The sequence below is a fragment of the Quercus robur genome, chromosome 5 (genome assembly GCF_932294415.1).
Source record: "Quercus robur chromosome 5, dhQueRobu3.1, whole genome shotgun sequence".
Taxonomy (NCBI): Eukaryota; Viridiplantae; Streptophyta; class Magnoliopsida; order Fagales; family Fagaceae; genus Quercus; species Quercus robur.
Window position 1 is genome coordinate 61355912 of NC_065538.1, and position 23670 is coordinate 61379581.

Here is a 23670-nt window from a genome sequence, read left to right on the forward strand (position 1 = left end):
ATAGTTTCATCCTGTACATGCTCAGCGGTCCCAAGCCTTGATGTGGCACCAGATAATTCTAATTTGATTAGGATGCTTACAATAAAGGACAGACAAAAAGAAACCAAGTTGATACTTGTATCATTCAAATCCAAACAATCTGTGACATACTAAAAACTAAAAATGACGCACGTGCTACACGCAGTGGTGCAATTTTCTGGACGGAAATTGGCTTCATATTGTTGTGCAATAATGATGAATGATCATATCATAATATGGTGCATCTTCGCTCACATATGTAATAACACCTTTTTGAGTGGATGATATTTCATCACACCATATGATTTAACTGTTGTCTTTTGGATAATGCATATCACTTCATGAAAGGAATATGTTTACTACTCAGAGGTATCTTAAGAGTCTGTAAACAAGAGAGCTCTCATTTAGTTTTGGATGCTTGATTTTCTCCGCATGCATACTATGTTTCTAATCACCACCCTAATTGCCAATCTATATTTGGGACCAACACAAAAGCAAGGATGAAAAGTGGAACTATAAAGAAAGTAGAGAACTACCATCCAAGTATTGGATTCCAAATTTGCCCGGTCAGATTAAACATAAAAAATCTGTGCTCGAGACTAAATTTGTAGGTCTATCGAGTATGTTGTTAAAGTGTCATGGACACAAACTGGAGTGATTTGGCAGGCAGATTCATTACAATTCCGAAGTAATTGAAGAGAAGGGGAAAAAAATAACTTCAATTGAATTGTAAGTTATAATTCTTCAAAACACAACATGCTCCGCAGGACTAGATAAATTTATCCAAATATGTGAACGCAATAAGCCAAGTGACTGGACTTGAAATTTGATTAAATAGACAAACTAGCAATTTCAGAATCATAAAAATAATGTCTCAACCAGTGCAGGGAAGGCAATGCATTTGCCCAATCTTGCCACAACTTCTCCTCCATTTTCCTGCATTAAAGTTTCCCACTATAAGCAAATGGAAAAGGATAAATCAGATTTGTTTTTCAGCCTGTAAAGTAAGCACAAGTTTTTCTAATTGAAATTAGCACCCAATCACACTAACACAGCCCCAGGAGTTGCTTCACATGAAATAGTTCTGTATAGCAAGAGTTTCAAGCTATTTATCACATATGGTTTACACGTATAGTATGTAAAAGACATTTGTCCCTGCTATATATGGGTTCTAAACAAACTACAAATTCAAGCCTACTCACAAGAACATAAACATGTAAACATTTTCTTTTAAAAAAAACATACATGCTTTTAATTTATGAATAAATTTTTGCCTTTTACTTGATCTTTCAAAACCTTAAACATCATGTAAATGAGATTTTGAAACCTACAATCTTACTAGCAGGAAAAACCAAACCATCAAGTAAATGCAAATGAGATTAGTAAATTTAAATATGAATTATCCATCAAGAAATTGCTTCTTTATTTATTTTTTCATTGGTAAGTTATACAAGCATCTAATGGGTATTGAATCTCCGATCTCACCCTTCGACCAATTATTATGAGAGAAGGATATGCCAATTAAACAATAACACATTGGCTGTCATGAAATTGTTAACATTCTTTTGATCAATTTGTTACAGCTTTGGAATTATTAGATATGCAAGTACCTATCACAAAACAAAAAAAAAAAAAACAAAAACAAAAAAAAAAAAACAAAAAGAAGAAGAAGAAGAAGATATGCGTGAGCTTATCATATCAAACTTATGAGAAAGATCTTGGTGAAAAATAATTAAATAAACAAATAAGAAGACAATCCTTGGAGTTACATACACAGAATATGCAAGACTTGTAGATTAAGGAAATTCATAGTTAGTTTCTTCGCATACTTCTAATATTCATGCAATGGAAGACAGGCTTTCTAGCCAAATACTAGGAGATAGACTGGTTGTTTATGTCCCTTAATCTTAGAGCAGCTCTGCTAATCTATCCCTAAAGACTCACCAAAGTGAAGAAACTGTTGATCATCTTCAAAACAATGTTACACCTTTTCAAAAGTGTTAATTACTTCTATCATAATAATTTGAATATAGAACACCAAAGCAGGTCAATACAGATTAGATAAACTACATCGTAAATTCGAAATTACTATTATTAGCAGTCCCAGTTTTTCTGGATAACCTCCACTAACATAGCTAAAGTTAAGGCACCAGGAGACTCATATTCAAGTGTTGCAGTACATACATGAGTAAGGCTCCAGCCAGGAGATCTTGTTAAATCTTTAGCAAGAAACTCACATTAGAAATTTTCTAGTACAAGATTATGAAGGGTGCTGCATCATGACTTATTATACACACCTGCAACCCTATATTTTAGGGATGAATTTTGCTCTCAAAACAATCTTACAAATAAATATTCTTCAGATTTTAATAGCCATCTATGAAATACATAAATTTCAATTTTATCCATCTTAATATTGCAATACTTTCAGTAATTCAATTAATGTAGAATCAAATATAACTACTTCTACAGGTAAAAATAAATAAATTGATTTGTATTGTGGCACTATGCATCGAACTTATATCATAATAAGCAAAGGCCATTCTATCTTACACTTGAGTTTGTGCACTAAGATGCAAAAGTTGTGGAAAAGTCATGTTCAGGCACAATGTTATGAATTGGAATCCCAAATCTAGAAATAGTGAGTTGTAAGCAAGTTGCTTTCCATGACTATTGCGAGCTTAACGGTCATCAAGCAAGGTGTTACAAAGATTTTCACACTATGCTTTGCACACCAATGACATATTTACATCATACATTCAGCAATCATGACTCTACTGACATCTGTCAGGGACAACAACCAAACAAAAGAAATTTCAGAAACTCTTACCAGAATCACTATCTAATCAGCAGAACAAATACCAGTTGAAAGTATAATAGAAAATTACAACTTAAATCATAAGCTCCTACAAATATTTATAAGAGACAAACAGTTTCACGCTTAAGAGACAAACAGTTTCAGGCAAACTATGAACTTATAAGAGACAAACAGTTTCAGGCAAAGCTTTAAATCACATGCAGTGATCAACTCCATAATGGAAGGTACACTAGGTGATGTAGAACAAAATATGCAAGTTAACTTTTTTTTTTTTTTAAATTAATTTTTTATGTTTCTTTGTAATTTCAGAAATTTTTAGAAAAAGTTTTTATTTCTTTGTTTTGAAGAGCTTTTCGAAGTACTTTAGTCAAAATTGAATTTTTTTTTATGTTAGGATGTTAATTAGGATATATTTAAGAATTTTTTAGTGATTTTTCCTTTGTTAAGCCTAATTTCATGTTCACCATGAATTAGGGTTTTCTAGGGCTTCCAAAGGGTCTCCTACTTGACCTAGGATTTCTTTGACATAAACTAAGCCTTCTCAGAATTCAGACTATTAAGAATTTGATCTATAAACTTTCACAAAGGTTTTTCCTTTTCCTTTTCCTTTTCCTTTTTCTTTTTGGTGGTTTTAATAAATTTCTTTGTGGATTCAAAGGTTATTTTCTTAAGATAAATATGTTCTATTTCTTGCGACTTTCCACCCACATTTGTTGGTATCAAAGCCTTATCCTTACTCTAATTTGATGGCTAATGAGCGTTATGTTAACAGTTTCATAGACTTAGATCTTCAGGAGGTCCATACCAAGGATGAGTTCTTTAGTTTCAATGTGACACCTAACAACATCAAAGGCAAACCAAACAATCCTATAGAATACTCGGCAACTATTTCTTGAAAATTAAGCTATTTTTTCCAACCCATTATAACTAACTATTTCTTTAAAATTAAGTTTGGAGCAATTTTTTCCAACCCATTATATGGTCATGTGACTGAAATTACATATGGATTGTCTTTTCATTCACTACATCATGAGCTGAAGCAAGATAGCTTCAGGTTAATTTGGAGTTAGAGCCAAACTTTTTCCTTAATAAAACAATCCATAATCTCCAAAGAAATCAATCTTGTAACAAATGCTTTATTAATTTATCCACAGTTCTACAAGTACGAAATAAGATATTTATTACCCTTCTCAAAACCCCAACTTAAACCGAATTGTATTATCTCAACATATAAATGCACTCGTGCATGCATACATTAATTACCCCTACAAAACTTATTTTATTCTTTACATACTCCTTCAGGCTTTCTCAGGTGCAACGAAAATTAGCTGCTGGACAAAACAAAAGGAGCAATAGTTTTCACCAAATGAAGTAACCACATGTGCTTCGAATGAAAGTGATAGGAAAAGAAGAAAAAACTTTCACTATATTGTCCTTAATAAGAGAAAGGAAAATGAATTATCCTCCCTATGAATACAAGGCATTACATGATGTCAAAAAAAAAAATGCCTTCTCTAACATTATCTAAATCCAGAATGTGGGGAAAAATTTAAGAAACTCGTTTTGTTTTGTTTTTTCTTTTACAATAGGACTTCCATATTCTCAACTACATTTCATGAAAAGCACATCAAACGTATAGTAATTTATATCAACTACATCAAAAATTGATTGTGTAATTAATCATCTACTTAACTAGTATACAATTAATAAACAAACTAGGTACAAATTATATAATTTGACTCCCAAACAACAACAACAAAAAGGGCCTCAATCCCAAGTTTTTAGGATTGGTCACATTTTTCACTCCCAAAACTATCTTGTAAATCAACTCAAAACCTTGCAAAGTTCCAGGGTAAAAAAATCATCTAGTTTAATATCTAATTCTAGGTATGAAAGAAAAAAAAATACATCATTCAAATCATTCATTCCAAATGGCTGTCAATCCTATGCCGAAATTGTAAGTGGAAAAGCACCTTATTAAGGCATTTAAAGAGTTTAGTAAGCCCTTATCTATAATGACAATGACGCAAAATGTGCAGGAGAATAGAGATAAACAAAACAACAACAAAAAAGGACAAACAGAACCAAGTCTAGGCTTCACCACCTAGAATCTACTTGAAAAGCTTAGGCATCACCATCACCACCAAACAAAAGAGGAGCAAATTCACAACTCATAAAATTATTATTCAAGATCATCTGTTTTCATCATTACAAGAGCCCAAGCTTGTTGTGAAAAACAAGTCAAGAAGAATGGCAAGACTTTATTGCCAATCAGCAATTTCGGCTAAGCATGCGGGTACAATTCACACATGCTTCCAAATTAAAATAAAATGTAAAATCTCTTTTGACTTTGGTGCACCTTGCATCAGAGAACTACTAAAAAACATGCTATAAACTTAAATTTGTGAAATTTACAATGTAAGGATGAAAATTGGTAGGAGAAGTAGGGTTTTCACTGCCCTATCTTGTGAATAGGGCTAAATCCCCCTTGGAACGGCAGAATTAATATGAAAGATGGAACTTGAATCAGTGTATCCCCTCCATTGACATGAATTCCAGCAACAAAGAAAACAGAAAATTCCCCATGCAAATTGACATAGGATTGAAGTCATTTCCACTATGACTCCTCATGAATTTTAACAATCAAGAGCATATAAGGTGAAAATAGGAAAGATATAAGACCATATAAGCATAGGATAAGTTAGTTTATTAAAATCTCATATTGGATAAAAATGATAAGAGTGAGTAATTAATATAAGATAATTTAGCCCAAACCTATAGGCTTAAACTTCTAGGTCAAATGACATCGCAACATGTTCTCTAAATCCCTCACAAAAGGTGTTAGTGATTAACTTTCACAAACCCAACATCCCAACATGTTCAAAACATCAAAAAAATGGTGTACCTTAAAACTATAACTTTTAGACTTCAACCTAAGTGTATTGTATAACCGTTACGACCACTGGCCAATAAAATGCCCTTTGGAAAGCTAGTCTTTTTGTTTCTTCAATTGTGATTCTTCAGGTTACATCTTCTGTGAAAAAACAGTAGTTATGTTGTTGGGGAGGATGATAGAGATCGGAAAGCCTGATCTAGCTTGCAGGAAGTATCTTTAATCTTTATGCTGGCTGTGGTGCATTTGGAATGTGAGAAATGGCAGAGCATTTGAGGGACGGAAATTCCCCATGTCTCTTTTCTTGGGTGTCCAAAAAATTGAACTTTTGCTTTGTTCTTGGTTTCTTAGATGTCCTCATGTTTAGATCTCAGTCTGTAGTTGTATATTAACCTTGTATATGGGTGTTTCCCTCTCTAGTGTGTTTTAATACAGCCTCAACTTGAAGATCAAAATGATCTGACAAAGCATTAGAGCATTTATTTTTACATTTCAATCAATTCTTTGACATCCATTATAGTTAGCAGCTTCCATAGCATGAAATTCCAATGGGAAAACTAGTCTCCTACAAACAAGCCATATGTGTTTGGTGTTTAAGTATTGTTGATAGTGGGTTTTAGCTGTTATTGCCTGGAGATGTAGGATCGGAATTTGTAGAACCACGTTTAATATTGTTATCTTTTGTGGATTCTAAAAATATTAAATATATATATATATATATATATATGTTCATGTAAATGCACTTTTAATTACCCAAGCATTCCCTTGACTTTTTGAGTAACTTTTCAAGTGTTCAACTAAATCCTTTAGTGGTGCATCTAGCATTGGATAGACCTCATACAATAACTGTCCTAGCTCTACCGTATCTTTTGTATTGCTTCAACTCATATTCTCCAAAAAGTATATCCCGCTCTAACACAATGTCTCACTTGGGTTATACAATGTTATATCTAGGTTTACTCCAAATCACAACAAACGGTTAAGGTTTGATCCTAGGAAAGTTCAATAAAAGATTATGTTTGGTGCACTTTCAAAATTGGTTCAAGATGCGTCCAAAAATTTGGCTTTAGTCAAGGAAATGATTGTTTTCTTCAAGGAAAACTTGCTTGGATTAAAGTGGAGTTGTTGCAAAAAATAATACTACTTATTGGAATTTGAATTAAGGAGTTGCAAAAAATAAGACTATTTTTTTTTTTTTTTTATAAGTACAAAAAATAAGACTATTTATTGGAATTTGAATTAAGATGGGGATTTGTTAGAATTTAACTCAAATTCCTATCTTGACTTGGCTTGGGCTTACTTGGTGTGGAAGGAGAGAGTTTTTTTTATTGAATAAATAATTAGATATCCATTGTTCATCTAAGAATAAAATTGAATATTTATAAATAGATAGTATTGTAAAAGATTTAGTGGCTTCAGCCTAAGGGTCCTCTCATATGGGAAGAAGAGAATACTCTTCAAAAAGACAAACGTATATTTGAAAAATACTTGGTTAACTTTTTAAACTTAAAAGATATTCATATTTGTGGGTTGAGACATTGTTTGTCTTGTTAAGAGCACCATTAGGTGTATTAGAAAGTTGGGATTGTGAGTTTGTGTTTGTGAGGTTTATGAGTAGTATTTGTAAGCCTTTACGTTTGGTTTGTGAAGTTTTGATTGAGTGCTTGTCATTCGTGTCCTTGATAATGAATTTTGATTGTCATTGCCTATGGACTCAGGCAGAAGGAAAAAAAAAAAAAGAAGGGGAGGGAGGGGGGGGGGGGGGGGGGGAATGGTCATGGACCCTAACTACTTTGTTTAACATGGGAAGGCAAATTAAAATTTTGGGAGTATCTTTAGTCTCGGGGAGTGCATATCTCTAGTATAGAATCACTGCCCTGAGTGTGAAGGCAGTTGTCTGTTGCAAATAGGGTCCAGTTTATAAAACCTGTACTTTATGATGTTCAGTCTTACTGGTCAAGCAACTTGTATCCTTCCAAAATAAGTTATTAAGCTGGTGGGACATAAATTCAATGCTTTTTCTTTGGAATGGGCATGCTGTAAGACGAGTACTGTACAAGCTAGAGCAAAGATTGCCTGGAATGATGTTTACCTTCCCTAAGAAAAAGGTGGTCTAGGGCTGTGCAAACTTGAAGAATGGAACAAAGCAACAGTCATGAGATTCATTTGGAGTTTGTTTGCTAGGGCAATATCTTGTGGGTGGCATAGGTTCATATATATATATATATATATATCTGTTGAGAGGAAAATCTTTTTGGGAGGAAAATGTTACATCCAACAGTTATTGGGGTGAATGAAATTTTAGCAGTTGAGGGAGAAAACTAGGCCTTTCCTAAGGCATCTGAATGGTACCGGAAGCAGCATCCTTGCCTAGCATGGTCATAATTGACACCTGAATGATCTACTTTTCCCAAGATATGGCTTTAGAATGATCTATGATTCAGCTAACTCAGCCAAATTTTCAAATTTCATGAGAGTGAAAGATGGTTTTGGCCCCCAACCAGATATGAGGAGCTAGTTGAAATACTTCATAAGTTGTCTGATGTTACCTTTCCCAAATCAATTGTATTCCTGTAATACAACCTAAAAAGCCATCATATCATGTAAAGCTCTGGTGTCATGGAGTAACTGATTTGGTTTACTAAATTAACCCCAAGCATGCTTTTATTAGCTGGTGGCAGTGCAGAATAGCTTCCTCAACGTGAAAAGGTTTATGCCTCTTAGGTTATAAAGTGCCTTTTATTAATGATTGTCCTAACAGCACAAGTTAAGATGTATTTAATATGGTATTAACTAAATTTTTATATTTTTTTTAAAAAAAATCAATCAAAAATTGTAAAAAAAAAATTAAATAAATAAAAATAAAAACAATTATAATGAATTTGTGCATATAAACCAATAAGTTATTGATCAATATATTTTCGTTTTTGATAAGTGTGCATTACAGCTCTTATATAAAAATAAAAATTTAAAAAATTTAAAAAAAAAAAAAGAAAAAGAAAAAAAAAAGTTAAGTGTGCATTACAGCTCAATTGAATATTTATCATTTAACTTGTACTGTAAAGACACTCGATCCTATATAAAAGCTATGTTCAAGGGTCACTAACATATGTCAAAACTATAGTGCTTTATCATATAACTTGGATAAATGAAAAACAACATTATTAGTACAAATGAGATCTAATATATACCATCATGAAAGAGGCTTTGTCATGAATGTAAGCTTTTTATTTTATTTTAATATATATATAAACTACTTCATGGGAAAATATAACGAAGAAGTCAAAGTGTTCAGTAAAGAGGAAAAAGAAAAAAGAATGTTATCGGTATATCCAAGTATGCAAATGCCAAGAATCTTGTACTTGTTCTTCAACATTTGACCAACACATAACAAAACATTTCCATATTACATTATTAACAAAGATTGCTGATCTAAATCCTAATCATAATGTTAAATTGACACCAATTATATTCATTAGAACATTAGTTTTTTTTTTTTTTTTTTTTTTTAGAATAAATTAGAACATTAGTTTGTAAATCTTTATTTAGTACATATTCTAAGTAATTAATGAATTGTTAGTCCTCAAACGCAAAATCCACCAATTATTATGATCATTAGCAAAACTTAAGCACTCATTTTTTTTCTAGAGTAATGTTAGAGCATTAGTGTTGGTGGTGCTAAAAAGGTATATTGTTATTTTTAGCACCACTAAATACTAAAATGTGGCTACACTGGTGGAGCCAAAGCCACATTTTTGGCTCCACAGCTATAGTGCACAGCCAGCTGTGCACTGTCGCTCATAGTTAAAATTAATAATATTATTATATTTATGTGTTCAGCACTAATATTTAAATAATTTCTTATTTTTCTTCATCTTCTCCAGACCTGCCTTTTTTTGTTCTCTTTTGTTTTTCTCTCTTCGTATCCACTCTCTTTCTAATCTCAATCTCCGGTAGCTTCCGATCTGTTTCGATGAGGCAAGATGTTTTTTTTTTTTTTTTTTAATTTTTTCTTCCTGCAGCGGCTATGGTGGTGGTTTAATTTTTGATTTTGATTGTGGGTTTGTTTGTGGCTGTGTGTTGTGGTTGAAAGGGTGGTTTGGTGGCTGTGTTGGTGGTGGTTTCGTGTTTGATTTTGTCTGTGGGTTTGATTTTGGCTATGGGTGTAGAAATGGGTTATGGTTGTGGTTGCCGTGGGCTGTGTTGTGGTTGTAGTTGTGGCTGTGTTGGGTTTGGTTTTGGCTGTGTTGTTGCTAGTGGAGCGGTGTTGGAGGTGGTTGTGCTCGCTTATTTTAGTGGTTCTCTCTTTGATTGGTCTAGGGCTTGGGGACTCACCTCTAGTGATTCTCTCCCTTTGTTCCTTTGCTCTCTCCTTTGTAATTAGTTCTTTGTTGTTTTCCGTTTGTTTTCTTGTTCTCTTTTCTTTCTTCTGTTTGTTTCTTTTTCTGTATTTTCTGTTTCTGCCTCTGTTTTCATGAGGTAGCCTATTGAATATACTTCTTTCTTACTTATCAAAAAATAAAAATTATTTAATCAAATAGCCAAAAATATAGATTCAATGATGCTGGGTATATTGTAAAGTGTAGAGGTAAAATAGATAAAGAAACTTTTGTAAGTGCTAAATAGCCAAATTTTGCCTCCACCAATGTGGATGCTCTTAGAGATATTACAAATTTTACCATATAAGCTTTATAAATTGATGTGTCACCAAAAAAAAAAATCAACATTTAATGATTATGTTGTTGAAGTAGCTCTAATCACATTCGTTGTCATATCAATTTATAAATTTTTGTTAGTAAACTTTATAATAGTTTTAGCATTTTCCCATTTTCTATATAGAACTCAAAAAATTAATACACCCTTTCTATACAGTAATAGTGAAAATTGAACTTCCATTTTTTTAAACTTTCTATTTATTTTAGGTCAACAAATAAGAAAAATATCATCTATTATGGAACAGGAGTATAGAGTTAAAATAGCAAAAAGATTTTAAAAAAAAAATGATGGTACATAAATATGAAACTATAAAAAACAAAGAAGAACACGTCTTGTACTTAAAAAAAAAACACTTCTTGCAATTATGTAGTGGCCACGAAAGTAGATTGTTTAGCTTTATGATTTGGTGGAGGGAGATGAGAAATATAGGTGAATCCTCAAAGCTGAAAGGAGAAAACATTTAGTTTTAATAAATTTTTATGTACTTCTCTTCTTACCCTCAATAACTTATTTAAATTTTATATACACACCCTTATACATAATTTTCACATCAAATTTACATAAATTTGCAAATTTGTAAATGCTTCAACTTTAAATCAGACTTTCATAATTATTATATTAGTAAAATAGCAATCCAACCGTTAGAATGATTTGGCGTGAGTAAAATAGTAAAACTTTTGATGGAAACAGCCAACCAAAAAGATTAAACAATAATCTTTGTTAAAATATTTGATTGATTTGTATGACAATCTTTGACAAGATCTTTGAATGATTGGATGATAGTGTTAGGAAATTTTCCCTTCTTTGTCTGGTTTTAGAATTCCTAGATGGTTTAAGTTTAAAATTATTGTCCTGTAATGTTGTTGTCCTCGCTGCTTTTTGTTGACTAAAGTATTTTATTTATCAAAAGAAACCTAACCATTGGACCAAAGCTTCTCCTAGCTATCAATGATGTTATCAACTTGATTATATAAACATAAAAATGAAATATTTATATATAAATATTTTTGAAGTTATTTGAATCCTAAAAGACTGATATTAAAAGCTATGTTTTTTCATATTTCTCTAAGACAACAGGCTCATAAATTTCATCACTTATTTCTGGGAAACAAAAGGGGGACTACATTTCAACCACTTTACTGTTCCAACTTCCAACGCTTTTTCTTTCGAGTTTGGAAAGGGGTTCCTAGCTACGTGCATGGGCATAACCAACAGGAATAGAATTAGTTAGCCATTCATGACATTCAACAAAAACTTAATTTAACAACTGAAAACCTAAGCAGCACTTTCCAGATTCCGACAGTGAGCCCAGCCATTGCCATGTGGAACAGCTTGGAAGGTAGAGAAAAAGAGAAATTGGGATTCTAAAGCTACAAAGCTAGTGCCTCAGATTTTCGTAAAAGTAGAGCTAGCTCCACTCCACTCCACTCCACTCGACTCGGTGCTTAACACATGGCCTGGCCCAACACAGAAGCCAACACCTGGCGTGGACTAGCAGATGCTAGCATTAAGGAAACCAAGAAGAGAACAAACAAGGAGACAACCAGCCGATTCTTATTCACAGCAATCCATGCTGGAATCAAATAAAGACAGTTTTAACAGGTAACAACCATAATAAAAAAAAAATATGCCCAATGGTTTAGTTTTTTGCGATTACCAAGGGAGCAAAACAGTTCATGGTATTGCACAAAACACATAGATCCAAAAAGCAAAAGAGAAAACTATACAAAGCATAGGATACGGAAAAGTAACAAAAACCCATGTCAAGAATGAGGCAAAGAACCAAACAAGCACAGGTCCAGAGAAGTAAATGCAACCAATTAAGCTGAAACTAATTTGAATGTGAAACAATAAGAACCAAAAAATAAAAAACTAAATGTGGATCAGAAAGAATGAGACAAGTAAACTTACCCGGAAGAAGATGGGCCAAAAAGCAATGTAGCTGTTACAAGAAGTCAGTTCTTCCCTTTTCCCTTATGGTCAGAATGCCGGGTTCCATCGCTGTAGCAGAGTTGCAAGCGGCCGTCGATTCCAGACGAGAACTGATGGTGGTGGTGATGATTCTCCATGGGTGGAGCCGCTGCGGCAGGTGCAGCCACCGAAGTCATGAAGAAAGGCAGGTTTTGTCCGTCTATAGGTGGATACCTCTGGAGGTGATGAGGCATAAAAGACGGTGAATTGGACTGAAGGGTCCCCCTATTATATCCGGCGAGGCCGGGAGATATGGTGAAATTGAAGTTTGTGTCACTCCCACCGGGCTGCTGCGACGTTGCAGCGCCCACAGGGATGAAATGTTCGGGAACATTGTAAGGGAAGTGTTGATGCAGCTCTAGATGGTGATGATTGTCTCCAGAGACATTGAACCCCGACATTGCTGGTGAAAGCGAATTTCCCAAATGGATTTGGCCTGGAAACCCAGATGAGTGATGGGTTCGCGACGAGGAAGACAGCCCCAGAAGCCGGGAGTCGTCGATGTAGTCCATCGGAGTGGAAGGCCACTGCCTCGCCTGCTTGTGAAACAAATTAGACTGATCGCCGCCGCCGCCGGGGTTTTGATGAGCCGAGCCAGTAGGACTGTGATTAGCAGCATTGCTGTTGATTCCACCAGTTAGAAGCTCAGTGAAAGAAGAGCTGTTGTGTGGAATGTGGTTCACATTCTGAGCAATCCGGGACTCGTTTTCCTTCTCTTTCTTCCTCTCCCTCGCCCTCTCACGCGCCTTGACGCGGATTTCAGACCGTGAGAGAGACAAGCCGGAGCCTTTGCTGGTCTCAGAAGTACTGCTGCAACCGGACTTGGACAAAGAAAGATGCTGGCTTTGATTCTGCTGGAAATTGGGGTCACCGTCTAACTCCAAATCAGCTGAATCAAAGGCTTGTTCGGTACCCCCACTCGCTCGCTTCTCGTCGCTCAATTGCTTTGGGGTGTCAGGAAAAGGACTCTTCAAAGAAGGAAGCTCGGAGATTGCTTCAGCAGCCGCTTTGATCAGCCACTCCACTGCTTTGCTGGGCTGATCATAACCAAGTCGATCTTGGAGGTCGTAGAACTGAATGGCAGTGGTCACGGACAATCTAACCCTGCGGTCTCTTAAACCCTTTGAGGTCCAAACTTTGCTGTGGCGATCTTTGCCACCTGAGGCCCTGGAAACCCTAATGATTCGAGACGAGTGGTGCCAGCCGCGAAGGCGGTTTGTATTAGCATTGGCAACGGCTGTTTCACTTCCAACTGGGCCACTGGTAAGCCTTTTGAGCTGGTCTCCATCTTCTTCATCATCTGGGTAGTGCTCAGAAACCCCTTTTGAAGCTAACTTAGTAGAGTCGTTTCTGCCATTTCCGACCCTTGGGAACTTACAAGGTTGTCCCTGCTGAATCCCATCCACCTCCATGCCACTTTCATGCCTTTCTCAAACAGAAACTCATATAATTACCCACACACACACAGACAAAGAGAGAGAGAGAGAGAGAAAGAGAGAGACCCTTTTGGGTTCTGAGCTCTTTTATGTATTCTTATCCTCTAGAGAGAGAGAGAGAGAGAGAGAGAGAGAGGGGGTGTGTGAATTATTTTTAGAGAGAGAGAGAAGAAGTGTGGTGATGAGATTAGTGCAGGTGGGGTTGGTGTGTCCTATGCATATTGATGACGATAATTCAGAGAGTACTTTGGCTGTGTAGTGATAAAAAGGCCTTTTTTTACGCTGTTGATATATCACAGTCCAAGTCAGTGAAGCCTTGGTGCTAGCTCTCGTTTTAAAGCTCTTTTTTTTTTTTTTTCTTGTTGGTGCAGACACAGACGAAGAAGACCAGACTAGACCGCCTTTCAAAAGCAAAGACTGAATTGGTCTCAGACTCTCTCAGCCTCTTCAGCCTGCAAACCCCCCAAAAAAGTAAAATTTACCCACCCATTAAAGACAACAGTAAAATAAATAAAAAAGACATTTTTATAGTTGATAATAATATATACGTACAAACACTTTTTTTTTTTTATAACCACACAACAAAGCTGAGAGATAGAGAGAGAGAGAGATCTGACTTTGTTTCTGTGTTGTTGTGTACTGTACACACTCACGCCTCCCAGCTACAACTATCTATATGACTCTATATATAAGTGTACCTTCTTAAAAGCCTTTTAAAACCTAACACAGTGCTTGCTTTTAAGGAAGATAAAAGCTTTAGCAAAAGTTGAAAACATAAAAGAGGGCCGGCCTATATGATAAAAACTTGATCTCTCTCTCAGTCTTTTTCTGCTTCAGATTTAAGCTATAAAGCAGATGATGCAGTAAATAGCCGATCTGAACCAAACTCAGTCTCTTTGTATTTAAAGCTTTTGCTGACCCTAAAAAAAATGCCAGCCAACCCATTACTACATTCGCATTTACATTAGTACTAATCTTAGATTCTTAGTCATAATTAATTAAATTTCCCACTCATTAATAATTAAAAAGACACACTCCACTGTCCCAAATTTAGAAAGAAAAAGAGCTAGAAAAAGATACTTACTTTGAACATTGATTACAGAAGTCTGATAACTGATTAGTGATTATCACTAACTTGACAGGTGTTGAGCTCTGAGGAGTGAGGAGTGAGGAGTGAGGACCCTTTATTCTGTTATGTAGTAAATTAGTTATTTATTAAGAGACTGTTTAATTAGACAATTTGGATAAGCCAGTCTCTAAAAAACAAAAACAAAAACAGAAAAAGCTCACAGATCTGTGCTTTCTCTCTCAAAAAAGCTTGCTCTTTTGAATCACAACCTGCAACAATTAAAAAAAAGAAAAAAGAAAAAAACTTTCTCAGATCAGCTCCACAATTACAAATCAAAACCCACAAAATTATTCCAAGAAAAATATCTAAAGAACAAGAAGAAGACCTGGTTGGAATTTCTTGCTTTTTTTTTGTTTCTCTGTAATGCAGAGGAAAAGTGGGAAAAAAAGAATTAGCATATGGTGAATTCAGTGCTGTTGAAAAGAGCTGAAATTTGGAGAGAGTGGTATTGGCACTTACTTACATGTATGAAAGTAGTAGTGGGGGGTTTAAGAAAGAGAGAGGATTAGGGTTGGTTTTTGTTGTTTGGTGAGTGAGGGAAGTGAAAGGAACAGGAAAAGAAAAATCTGATGGAAATGGGAATTGAGAGGGAATTTGAGGGAGTGGAAGTATAGGGGGGGGATAGGGGGATTTAAAAACAGAAAAGTAGGGTAAAGCTAATGAGAGTGAGAGGGAAGTAGGAGTAGGAGTAGGGGGAATTAGTAGTAGCTAGAGAAGAAGTAGGAAGGAATTGGGGTTGTTGTTCTTCTTCCATTCCAAATTCCAGCAAGGAAAAGGAAAAAGAGAGGAAAAGGAAAAGGAAATCACACCGGGCTTATCGGGAAAGGACAGACACTGCGCCGTTGCCCACCTTCTAAATATCTCCTTTCTCTCCTAATTGCCCTTCCTTCTTACCCTTTTTACTCTTCAACACCTCCTACTTCTATCATTTTTTTTTTTTTTTTTTCAATATCTATTCTGGATAACTTAATATTCTTTCCATACGTAGAGGAAACCCTACAAACCCATCTTATATATTTATATTAAGTGTAAATTTTAAAAATCTAATAGTTAGATTACATGTTCTTGTTACATTCTTAATACTTACAAAATTTCAAAGATCAATTGTAATATTATCAAATAAATTTTATAATTTCTAGTTTTTGTAATCTAAAGTTGTATACAAAAAATAAGTTAATTGATCAAATGGTAAATAATATCCGATTTGAACGAAATTTGATATGTATGTTTAGAATATAAGGAACATGAAATTCAACAGTTAGATTTTCAAAATTCACACCCGAAAAAGAAATATATGAGAAATTTGAAGAGTTTGCAGAGAAACTCTGTTCTTACATTAATTCATATTTAATATCTTCTTTTTTTTTCCTTTTTTTTTTTTTTTTTAAATTGTTATGGTCAATTTGAAATCTAAGAGCATTCACATTAGCTCATGCAAAAATTTTAGTCTATTTTAACATAATAACATACTTTTTTATTTTACATTATCACTTTTCAAAATATCGTACATTAGATTATCTATTTTATACTACATTTGATTAAAATATCATTTTTTTAATTATTTCTCTTTCTTCCAATAAAACAATCACTATCGATTCTCTTCTTTCATCATGAGATACGTAAATAAAGAATAAACAACTAAATGCAAAATAAATAGTGTCAATATAAATTTACATGGTTAGTAACCATGTAAATTTATATTGACACTATTTATTTTGCATTTAGTTGTTTATTCTTTCTTTACATTTCTTGAGATAAAAGAAGAGTAAATGATAATTGTTTTGTGTGAAGAAAGAGAAATATTTTTAAAAAATCAAGAAAATTTAATTTGGACCTGTGTGGATCATTTTAAAGTAAAATTATGTAAATTCTACACGTTTTTATTTTATTTTTTATTGTACACATGTAAATGCTCTAATTCTTTTTATAGAGAGACCAATCAATATCACTAGATTACAAAAGTCTTGACTTAATTTCATACATAATTACATGTTTCAAAATTCTAGGCAAAAATATATGCGAGTTTTTGTAAATGAGCTAAATAAATGTAATCTCTAATAAACTAGGCAAATCCAAAATTCCGTCCATTTTAGATAGTCAATCCCAAAAAATCAAGCTCCAATGGTCTCACTATCTTAGGAAAAAAAAATTGGTTGAGCTACAACAACTCTTTTGGTGTGAAGAGTATTGTAATTTCTATAAACACACTTCTGGGATTAAAATATTCGGTCCTTTTTCTCACACCAATAAAAAAATCATTAGGTGAAAAAAAAATTTTAAAATTTTTTAGAAAACCATTATGTTAATAAATTAGAGAAAATGAGAGAATGTCTATTGAAATATATTTGAAAAAATAGGTAGGCAAGCAAAATAAAAAATTGAAATTTTCTCCCCAATTTGGGTGAAAAAATACAAAGACAGCTGGAGATGCACAATCTTTTGAAAATGATTTTATGGCATGTTTGGATGGAGGGGGGAAGGAGGGGGAGTAGAGGGGAATAGAGTAGAGTGGGCTAAAAATAAGCTAATTTTATGCCAATTTTACTTTACTCCCCCTCTCTCTCTCTCATTCCAAATGGACCATTAAGTTGACCAAGCAAATCAGTGTGGGTTTAAATTTGAAAAAATTTGATATCAGATTCACTAATAATTAATATTTCCAATGCATAGGAAGTAGGAACATAGACACATAGTGTAAACGGTTTATAAACATTTTACTTGAGTGATACAATTATTGATTAGGAATTATGATTATTAATTGAGCAATATCTTTTAAATTTTGCAAGAAAGAAAACATATATATATACACACACTCAATACAGTTTATAAGAAAGCAAGCAAGGTCACTTTCAGGATTGCAGCCCATAATTTCTATGCTTTATGAATGTTTGGATATTGAATTTTTTTTTTTTCTTCTTTTTTTGGAATTGGATAGACCATCTATCAATTTTAAAATAGAAAGAACGGTAAATTTATGATTTATAAACTTATCGTGCCCTATAAAAATCAAAGGATTTCAACATAAATATGACAAACACGTGATACCTCTCCAATGTAATACTAAATGTGATTAATAATTTATTTAATGTTTAATTACTTATGTACAACAAAACTTGTGATTTTAAGTTCTAGTTAGTTTTTTTTACTAATATATATACAATCATTTAGTACTTTTTACAATTGTCAAATTCGAAGTGTTGACATGGAGAATAGCTTTTAAAGGTGATGTAACAACACAGAAAAAAAACTCACCCAAACAAAACATAATACTTCTGTTTCATTAATATACTATTATATTCATATGTGACACTTAAATGGTTAAAGACTTTTATTTTTCCAAACTCTCATATATTTTGAAACAACCAAAAAAGGAAAGCATCACTTGAGTTTTGAGATGAATTTTAAACTTTTTTTGGTTTTTATTCAAAACTAAAATTTTTGAAAAAAAAAAAAAAAAAAAACTTCAAATTTCATATTTGTTTAGAATTTGCTTTCAATTTGACTTATTTATCATCTAATTTATTACTAATATAGTAATAATGGATTTGGATGGGAAATTTGTTTGGGGGGGTGGGTGGGTGCAGGAGGGGGTGAGGGGGAGAGAACCAAAGCAGCTTGTACCACCCAATATTTTTTAATTATATGTGAATTTTGATAAATTCTCCAATGGATTACGTTATCATTGTATATTCTTTATGCTTACAAAATTTGTAGATGATCAAAGATCAATAGTCATGTCATCAATCAATTGTTTAAATTCAAGTTTTTATAATTTAAAATAATACATAAAAGATGAGTTTATGGATCAAATGGTAAATTATATTCGATTAGCATGAAAATTAGCATATATGTTAAGAATATATATAGAACATGTAATTCAACGGTTGGATTTTCAAAATATGAATTTAATAACAAGTTATTGGATAATGCAACATTACTTAGAGTTAGTTTCAAAAAAAAAAAAAAACATTACTTAGAGTTATACCAAGTGTATCTCTCTCTCTCTTTGTATATATATATATATATATTATTGGATGTTGCACTACTAAGTATTTTATATTCTTGAATATTATTATTGTGTGTTGTTACATTTATAGCTATTATAAAACCCATATACTTGTATTTGCTTCAAAGTTTATACCTCCCATTAACCAGTTTCAGCGAAGTTAGGCTAGTTTTTGGCATTAGGGAACTTGGTTTTAGGCACCGTGAAGCTTATTGGTGGTTTTAGGTACCAATATCAGTCTAGAATGACATCATATAAAAATGATAAGATAGAATGTATTAGCCATTAATTAGGACATGGTAAAGAAGAGAATAAACACATGTTACATTTAGATCGTGAAAATAATATTAGTATTAGAGCTAGTTTAAATGGTATTAGTGATAGTATTCACTGATGGTTTAAAAAACTAGGGAAAAAAATGATTAAAATCAAAATTATTTAGAAGCTAAATTAGACTCTCAATAACGATAGATAAGATAGATTATAATATAAAACAAATACGTACAGTAGTAGACTTCGATCTCAAATCATATACTAAGAAAGTATTAAATAGTTTGGTTGATAAAATAGATAATATCTCACCTAATGGTATGAATAGCCCAGGAGATAACAAGATCCCCAGGTTATTTTATAGAGCAAAAAACATGCGCATAATGGTCCTTCAAGAAGAAGTTGACTATAATTACACCGAATATGAAAACATAAAAGAGATCTTGGATTATTGAAGACATCTATATAAAAATCCACAACTTTCTGTTCAGGAAGGAAATGAAATATTTAACAAGATAAGAAACACTTGTCTTGAATATGAAAATCTTTTAATGAAATTCCACTATGAAACAACCATGTTTGGTTTAGATGATAAAAATATTCTATCTTCAAATTCCTCACACATTGCTAATTTGGTAAGTGAGTGTGGGAGTGAAACTGAAATCAAAGAAGAAAAAAAGGGAAAATGAAAATACTTCTTCACAAAAAAGAAAAATAGATGAACCACTAGATCCAAAAGATTTTGGATCATGGGGTACTAGTGAATTTAATACCAAAACAATTGCAACAGAGTAATGTGCAATTGAACTTTGGATTTCTAAATTTCTAGGGCAAGTTGAGGGGAAAAGATGTAATGATGTGAGAAGTTTCTTCATTTGAATTTTACTTTAAAAAAAAAAATTGATTAATCAGTTGCATCTTTTTGCATTGCAGTAGCAGTTGTTAAATTAAGATTAGGACTTGGGGCAACGAAAGGTTGTCAATAAATAGACTTTCCACTGTTCATTCAATATAAAATAACTAGACAACAAATACATATATTATTCATCCAACCAGTACCTACTACCTATATACTATATTTGATTCTCAAAAAAAAAAAAAAAAAAACTATATACTATATTTCCAGCATTAAACAAATCCATTGTTTCTACTATATTTTATTGTAAACAAATATTATTTAGATTTGTTATTTTGTTAAGGTCTAAACATAAAACATCTCTGTCTCTAAACCAAATGATTTGGTGACATAGTTAAGGGATTTTTTTTTCTTTTTTTTTGCTGTCTATAATTTTTTTTTTTCTTTTTTTGGCTGACTTCAAATATAATAAGCAAATGAAAGGCTTTCATAAAAATTATCGTAGAATCCAAAATGAAATTTTCACTATGTACATGCCTAATCATGACTTAGTATAATAGTATCCGCATTCAATGTCTAAGAAAAAAAACAAAATTCCAATTGTTTTGAACTTTCTCTTTTAGGAATGGAATATTTACAGAATCCAATTTATTTATTCTTTTTCTTGTCATGACCGAATGGTAGGATCATATTTCATATAGGATGTATCAATTATGATCGGAGGCAGCCAGACCAAGAAGATGACCTACTTAAAATTTCCAAGAACAATTTTGATGAAGATAACCAAAAGAAACATAAGATTCTATGCAAAGGGTCAGGTTTAGATCTAGTGTCCAATAGTACTGAACTCATTGAGATGATGACATGTGTCCACTTTTAAACACGTGTCATCATTTGATCAGGTCCGGTGCACTGGATGCATTGGACCTAAACCAAATCCCTATGCAAAATATCTATGATCAAAGTTGCTTTCAGCTAACATTGATTTGTAAAAGTAAAATGGTATGATTTCTTTGTCAAGAAATTCATAGGTCCATTCAAAGAATGATACGTGTGAACTAATTGGAAAATATTGGTACCTTTGTATGTATTGTTACTATCATAAATATTATGTATTATTATTAGCTCTTTAATCCCCACCATTCCTTAACTAATATAAATAAAATTTTAAATTTTAAAGCACTTCAAATAAATTATTATAGATGTGTCACATTAGTTTTCATTAAAAAGAAAAAAGAAAAAAATGATTATGATTCCATATCCTAACGGTAATAATTTTCAGTAGTTGCGAATATCCTAGCAAAGAATGTTTTATAGAAAAATAAATAAATAATAGATAAAGTCAACCAAATCAACGGTAATGCGGTGATGACTAATTACGAAAGGCTTTGGCCCCACGTACAAGTTTTCTAGATTGAATATTTTTGACTGAACCCACAGTTAAATTTAAAAGCTGTTGTTCAGAGCAATCTCAATCAAGTTTAATTTCTCATAGAATCACATGTGATAAATATTAATTTTACTTCACAATGAATCGAATTGGGTTGGGTTTAAGTTTGACTCACTCAAGTTTAGGGTCATAATGGTAAAAATCTATCTAAATTCAAACAGTTTTTGGTTAACTAGTGTGGACATTTGTTAATGTTTTACTTTATAAAAATTTTGATACTATTTTCTTGGAAAATAAAAAACGCTATTAAAATATCAGCTTTTTTTTTTTTTTCTTCTTTTTCTATAAGAGGTTTATAAAAATATTTTTTAAACCAATACCATTAGGATATCTTTAACAATTAACATTTCCCTTAAAGAAGTTACCATTTTTTAGATTGAGTAATTAATTAATAAATGGAAATCGAAAACCATCAAATACCCCAATACAAAGGTGGTTGAGCTTCTTGTTTTTACCTTGTTTTGCCCCTTTGAAAGTTGAAACCGAGATTTCCATTAAAATTAAGGAAAATGTGATTAAGAGCAGACTAGGTTGAGCTTCATAACTAATTAAACAAAGCCTAATTAAGGAATAGGAGAGTTGGATCCAGGCAGTATGTAATAATTTTGGCTTTCTCATATCAAATCACACCAAATTAGTCAGTTGAAACAACCCTAAAAAATGAGCCATACAAAAATCTTAAAATTTTCAAAAATTGGACAAAACCCTCTCTTCACAAAGCGAGCATTTTAATTCAACTATAAATTTTATAAAAACTACACTTCACAACAAAATTGAAGATAATGGTTTGATTACGAATCACTAGGATTAGGTTAGTAAATAATAATTACAATTTATCACATAATTGTTCATGAAATACCGATCACATATATTGTCACATTAACATTTTTTTTTTAGTTTTTTTTTGAGAAATGATTTGTATCAATGTCCGTCCATTGAATAGGCAGTAGGCACACAGAATTGACTTAGCCAGGCAATGAGATGAGTCATTTTTTGGAAGGCAAGAAGCGGATTACATTGGTGTGTGTGTATTAGTTTCAACATTTTCTTCTTCCATTTTACAGATAATTAAACAGAGTTTAGATCTCTTATTCTAGAACAAAAAACATTACCAATTAAACTAAATAGAACACACTAATATGGCCATTTCAAAATTTTGGATTTTTTTTTTTTTAAATTTTGAGATTTTGATTTATTATTACTATTATTCTTAGTATTTTAGTTGGAATTTTGGATTTACAACTTACAACAATTCAAATCAAATATCTAAACAAAGTACAACCAAATTAAAATAGAGCCTTAAATACTTTAAAAAGTCATAATTGTGAAAACGTAAATTATAATCTGAATCAATTTTTTATTTTTTTATTTTATCTTATCATATTTTGTATCATATGTGTTGTCATTTATACTTTTAGGCAAGCCTTAATGGGCAACGCATTAACTTTGAAAATCCTAGCCCTTGGGTTTTAGAGTGGCCTATTTAAGAATTATTCTAGATAAATATTAAAACACCAAAACATAACAAGAGGCACACACACCTAGCCACTCACCTATCTCTCTCTACTTAGGCTCTTCATTTTAATTTATAGGGTTCCATTAGGGGGGAAAAACCCTAGGCCTTGTCTACAGAAGTTAGTGCAGACACTCGCATTGTGGTTTCAATGTCCTTGCAAACAAAGGGTAGACATGGAGCTCGTTGTTGAGGCTTAGATAATGTGGCAAGCAGCCTCGGTTTGTGTTCTTCTGTTGTGCAAAGAGTACTCCGTCAACTATTTTGTGAAATTGGAGAGGTATATATTAAACTCTTTTAGTTTTTGGTTTAGAGAATAAGTTTGTATGCATTTCCTTTGGTGTGAATGTGACACTCGAGCACTATATAAAATTTTCTAAAAAATTATAAATATATTTAAAGTATTTTTTACAATTTTGGACATACACATTTCCATTAATCAAATAATAGACACAAATCAAGTGATTCAATACAATTCATACAATATACATAAGTATCAAACAATACATAAGCATTTCCAAATTTAGGACATATTTGTGTTTTAACATGTTTGTTCAGGTAGAACCCTTATTCGACCCATTTTTATATGAGTCA

The 23670-nt window shown here is 32.6% G+C and overlaps 1 protein-coding gene across 5 annotated transcripts; it reads right to left on the bottom strand.

Moving 5' to 3' along the window:
- Positions 1–710: 710 nt before the first annotated feature.
- LOC126726561 (transcription factor TCP2) lies at positions 711–15820 on the bottom strand. 5 transcript variants are annotated; one of them, XM_050431830.1, is made up of 6 exons: positions 15445–15819; positions 15307–15339; positions 15143–15190; positions 14937–15041; positions 12357–14304; positions 711–954 (listed from the first exon to the last, which is right to left on the bottom strand). In XM_050431830.1, exon 5 carries the CDS (start codon positions 13826–13828, stop codon positions 12401–12403), a length of 1428 nt encoding a protein of 475 aa, XP_050287787.1. In that variant the 5' UTR covers positions 13829–14304; positions 14937–15041; positions 15143–15190; positions 15307–15339; positions 15445–15819; the 3' UTR covers positions 711–954; positions 12357–12400. The 5 variants fall into 5 exon arrangements, with proteins under 5 accessions (XP_050287787.1, XP_050287786.1, XP_050287784.1 ...); XM_050431829.1 differs by having other exon boundaries at positions 15441–15819; XM_050431827.1 differs by having other exon boundaries at positions 12357–13841; positions 15307–15820.
- Between the last annotated feature and the right edge of the window lie 7850 nt (positions 15821–23670).

Coding starts and splice junctions, on each gene's coding strand:
- LOC126726561 (XM_050431827.1), bottom strand. CDS start 13,828: ATGGAGGTGGATGGGATTCAGCAGGGACAACCTTGTAAGTTCCCAAGG.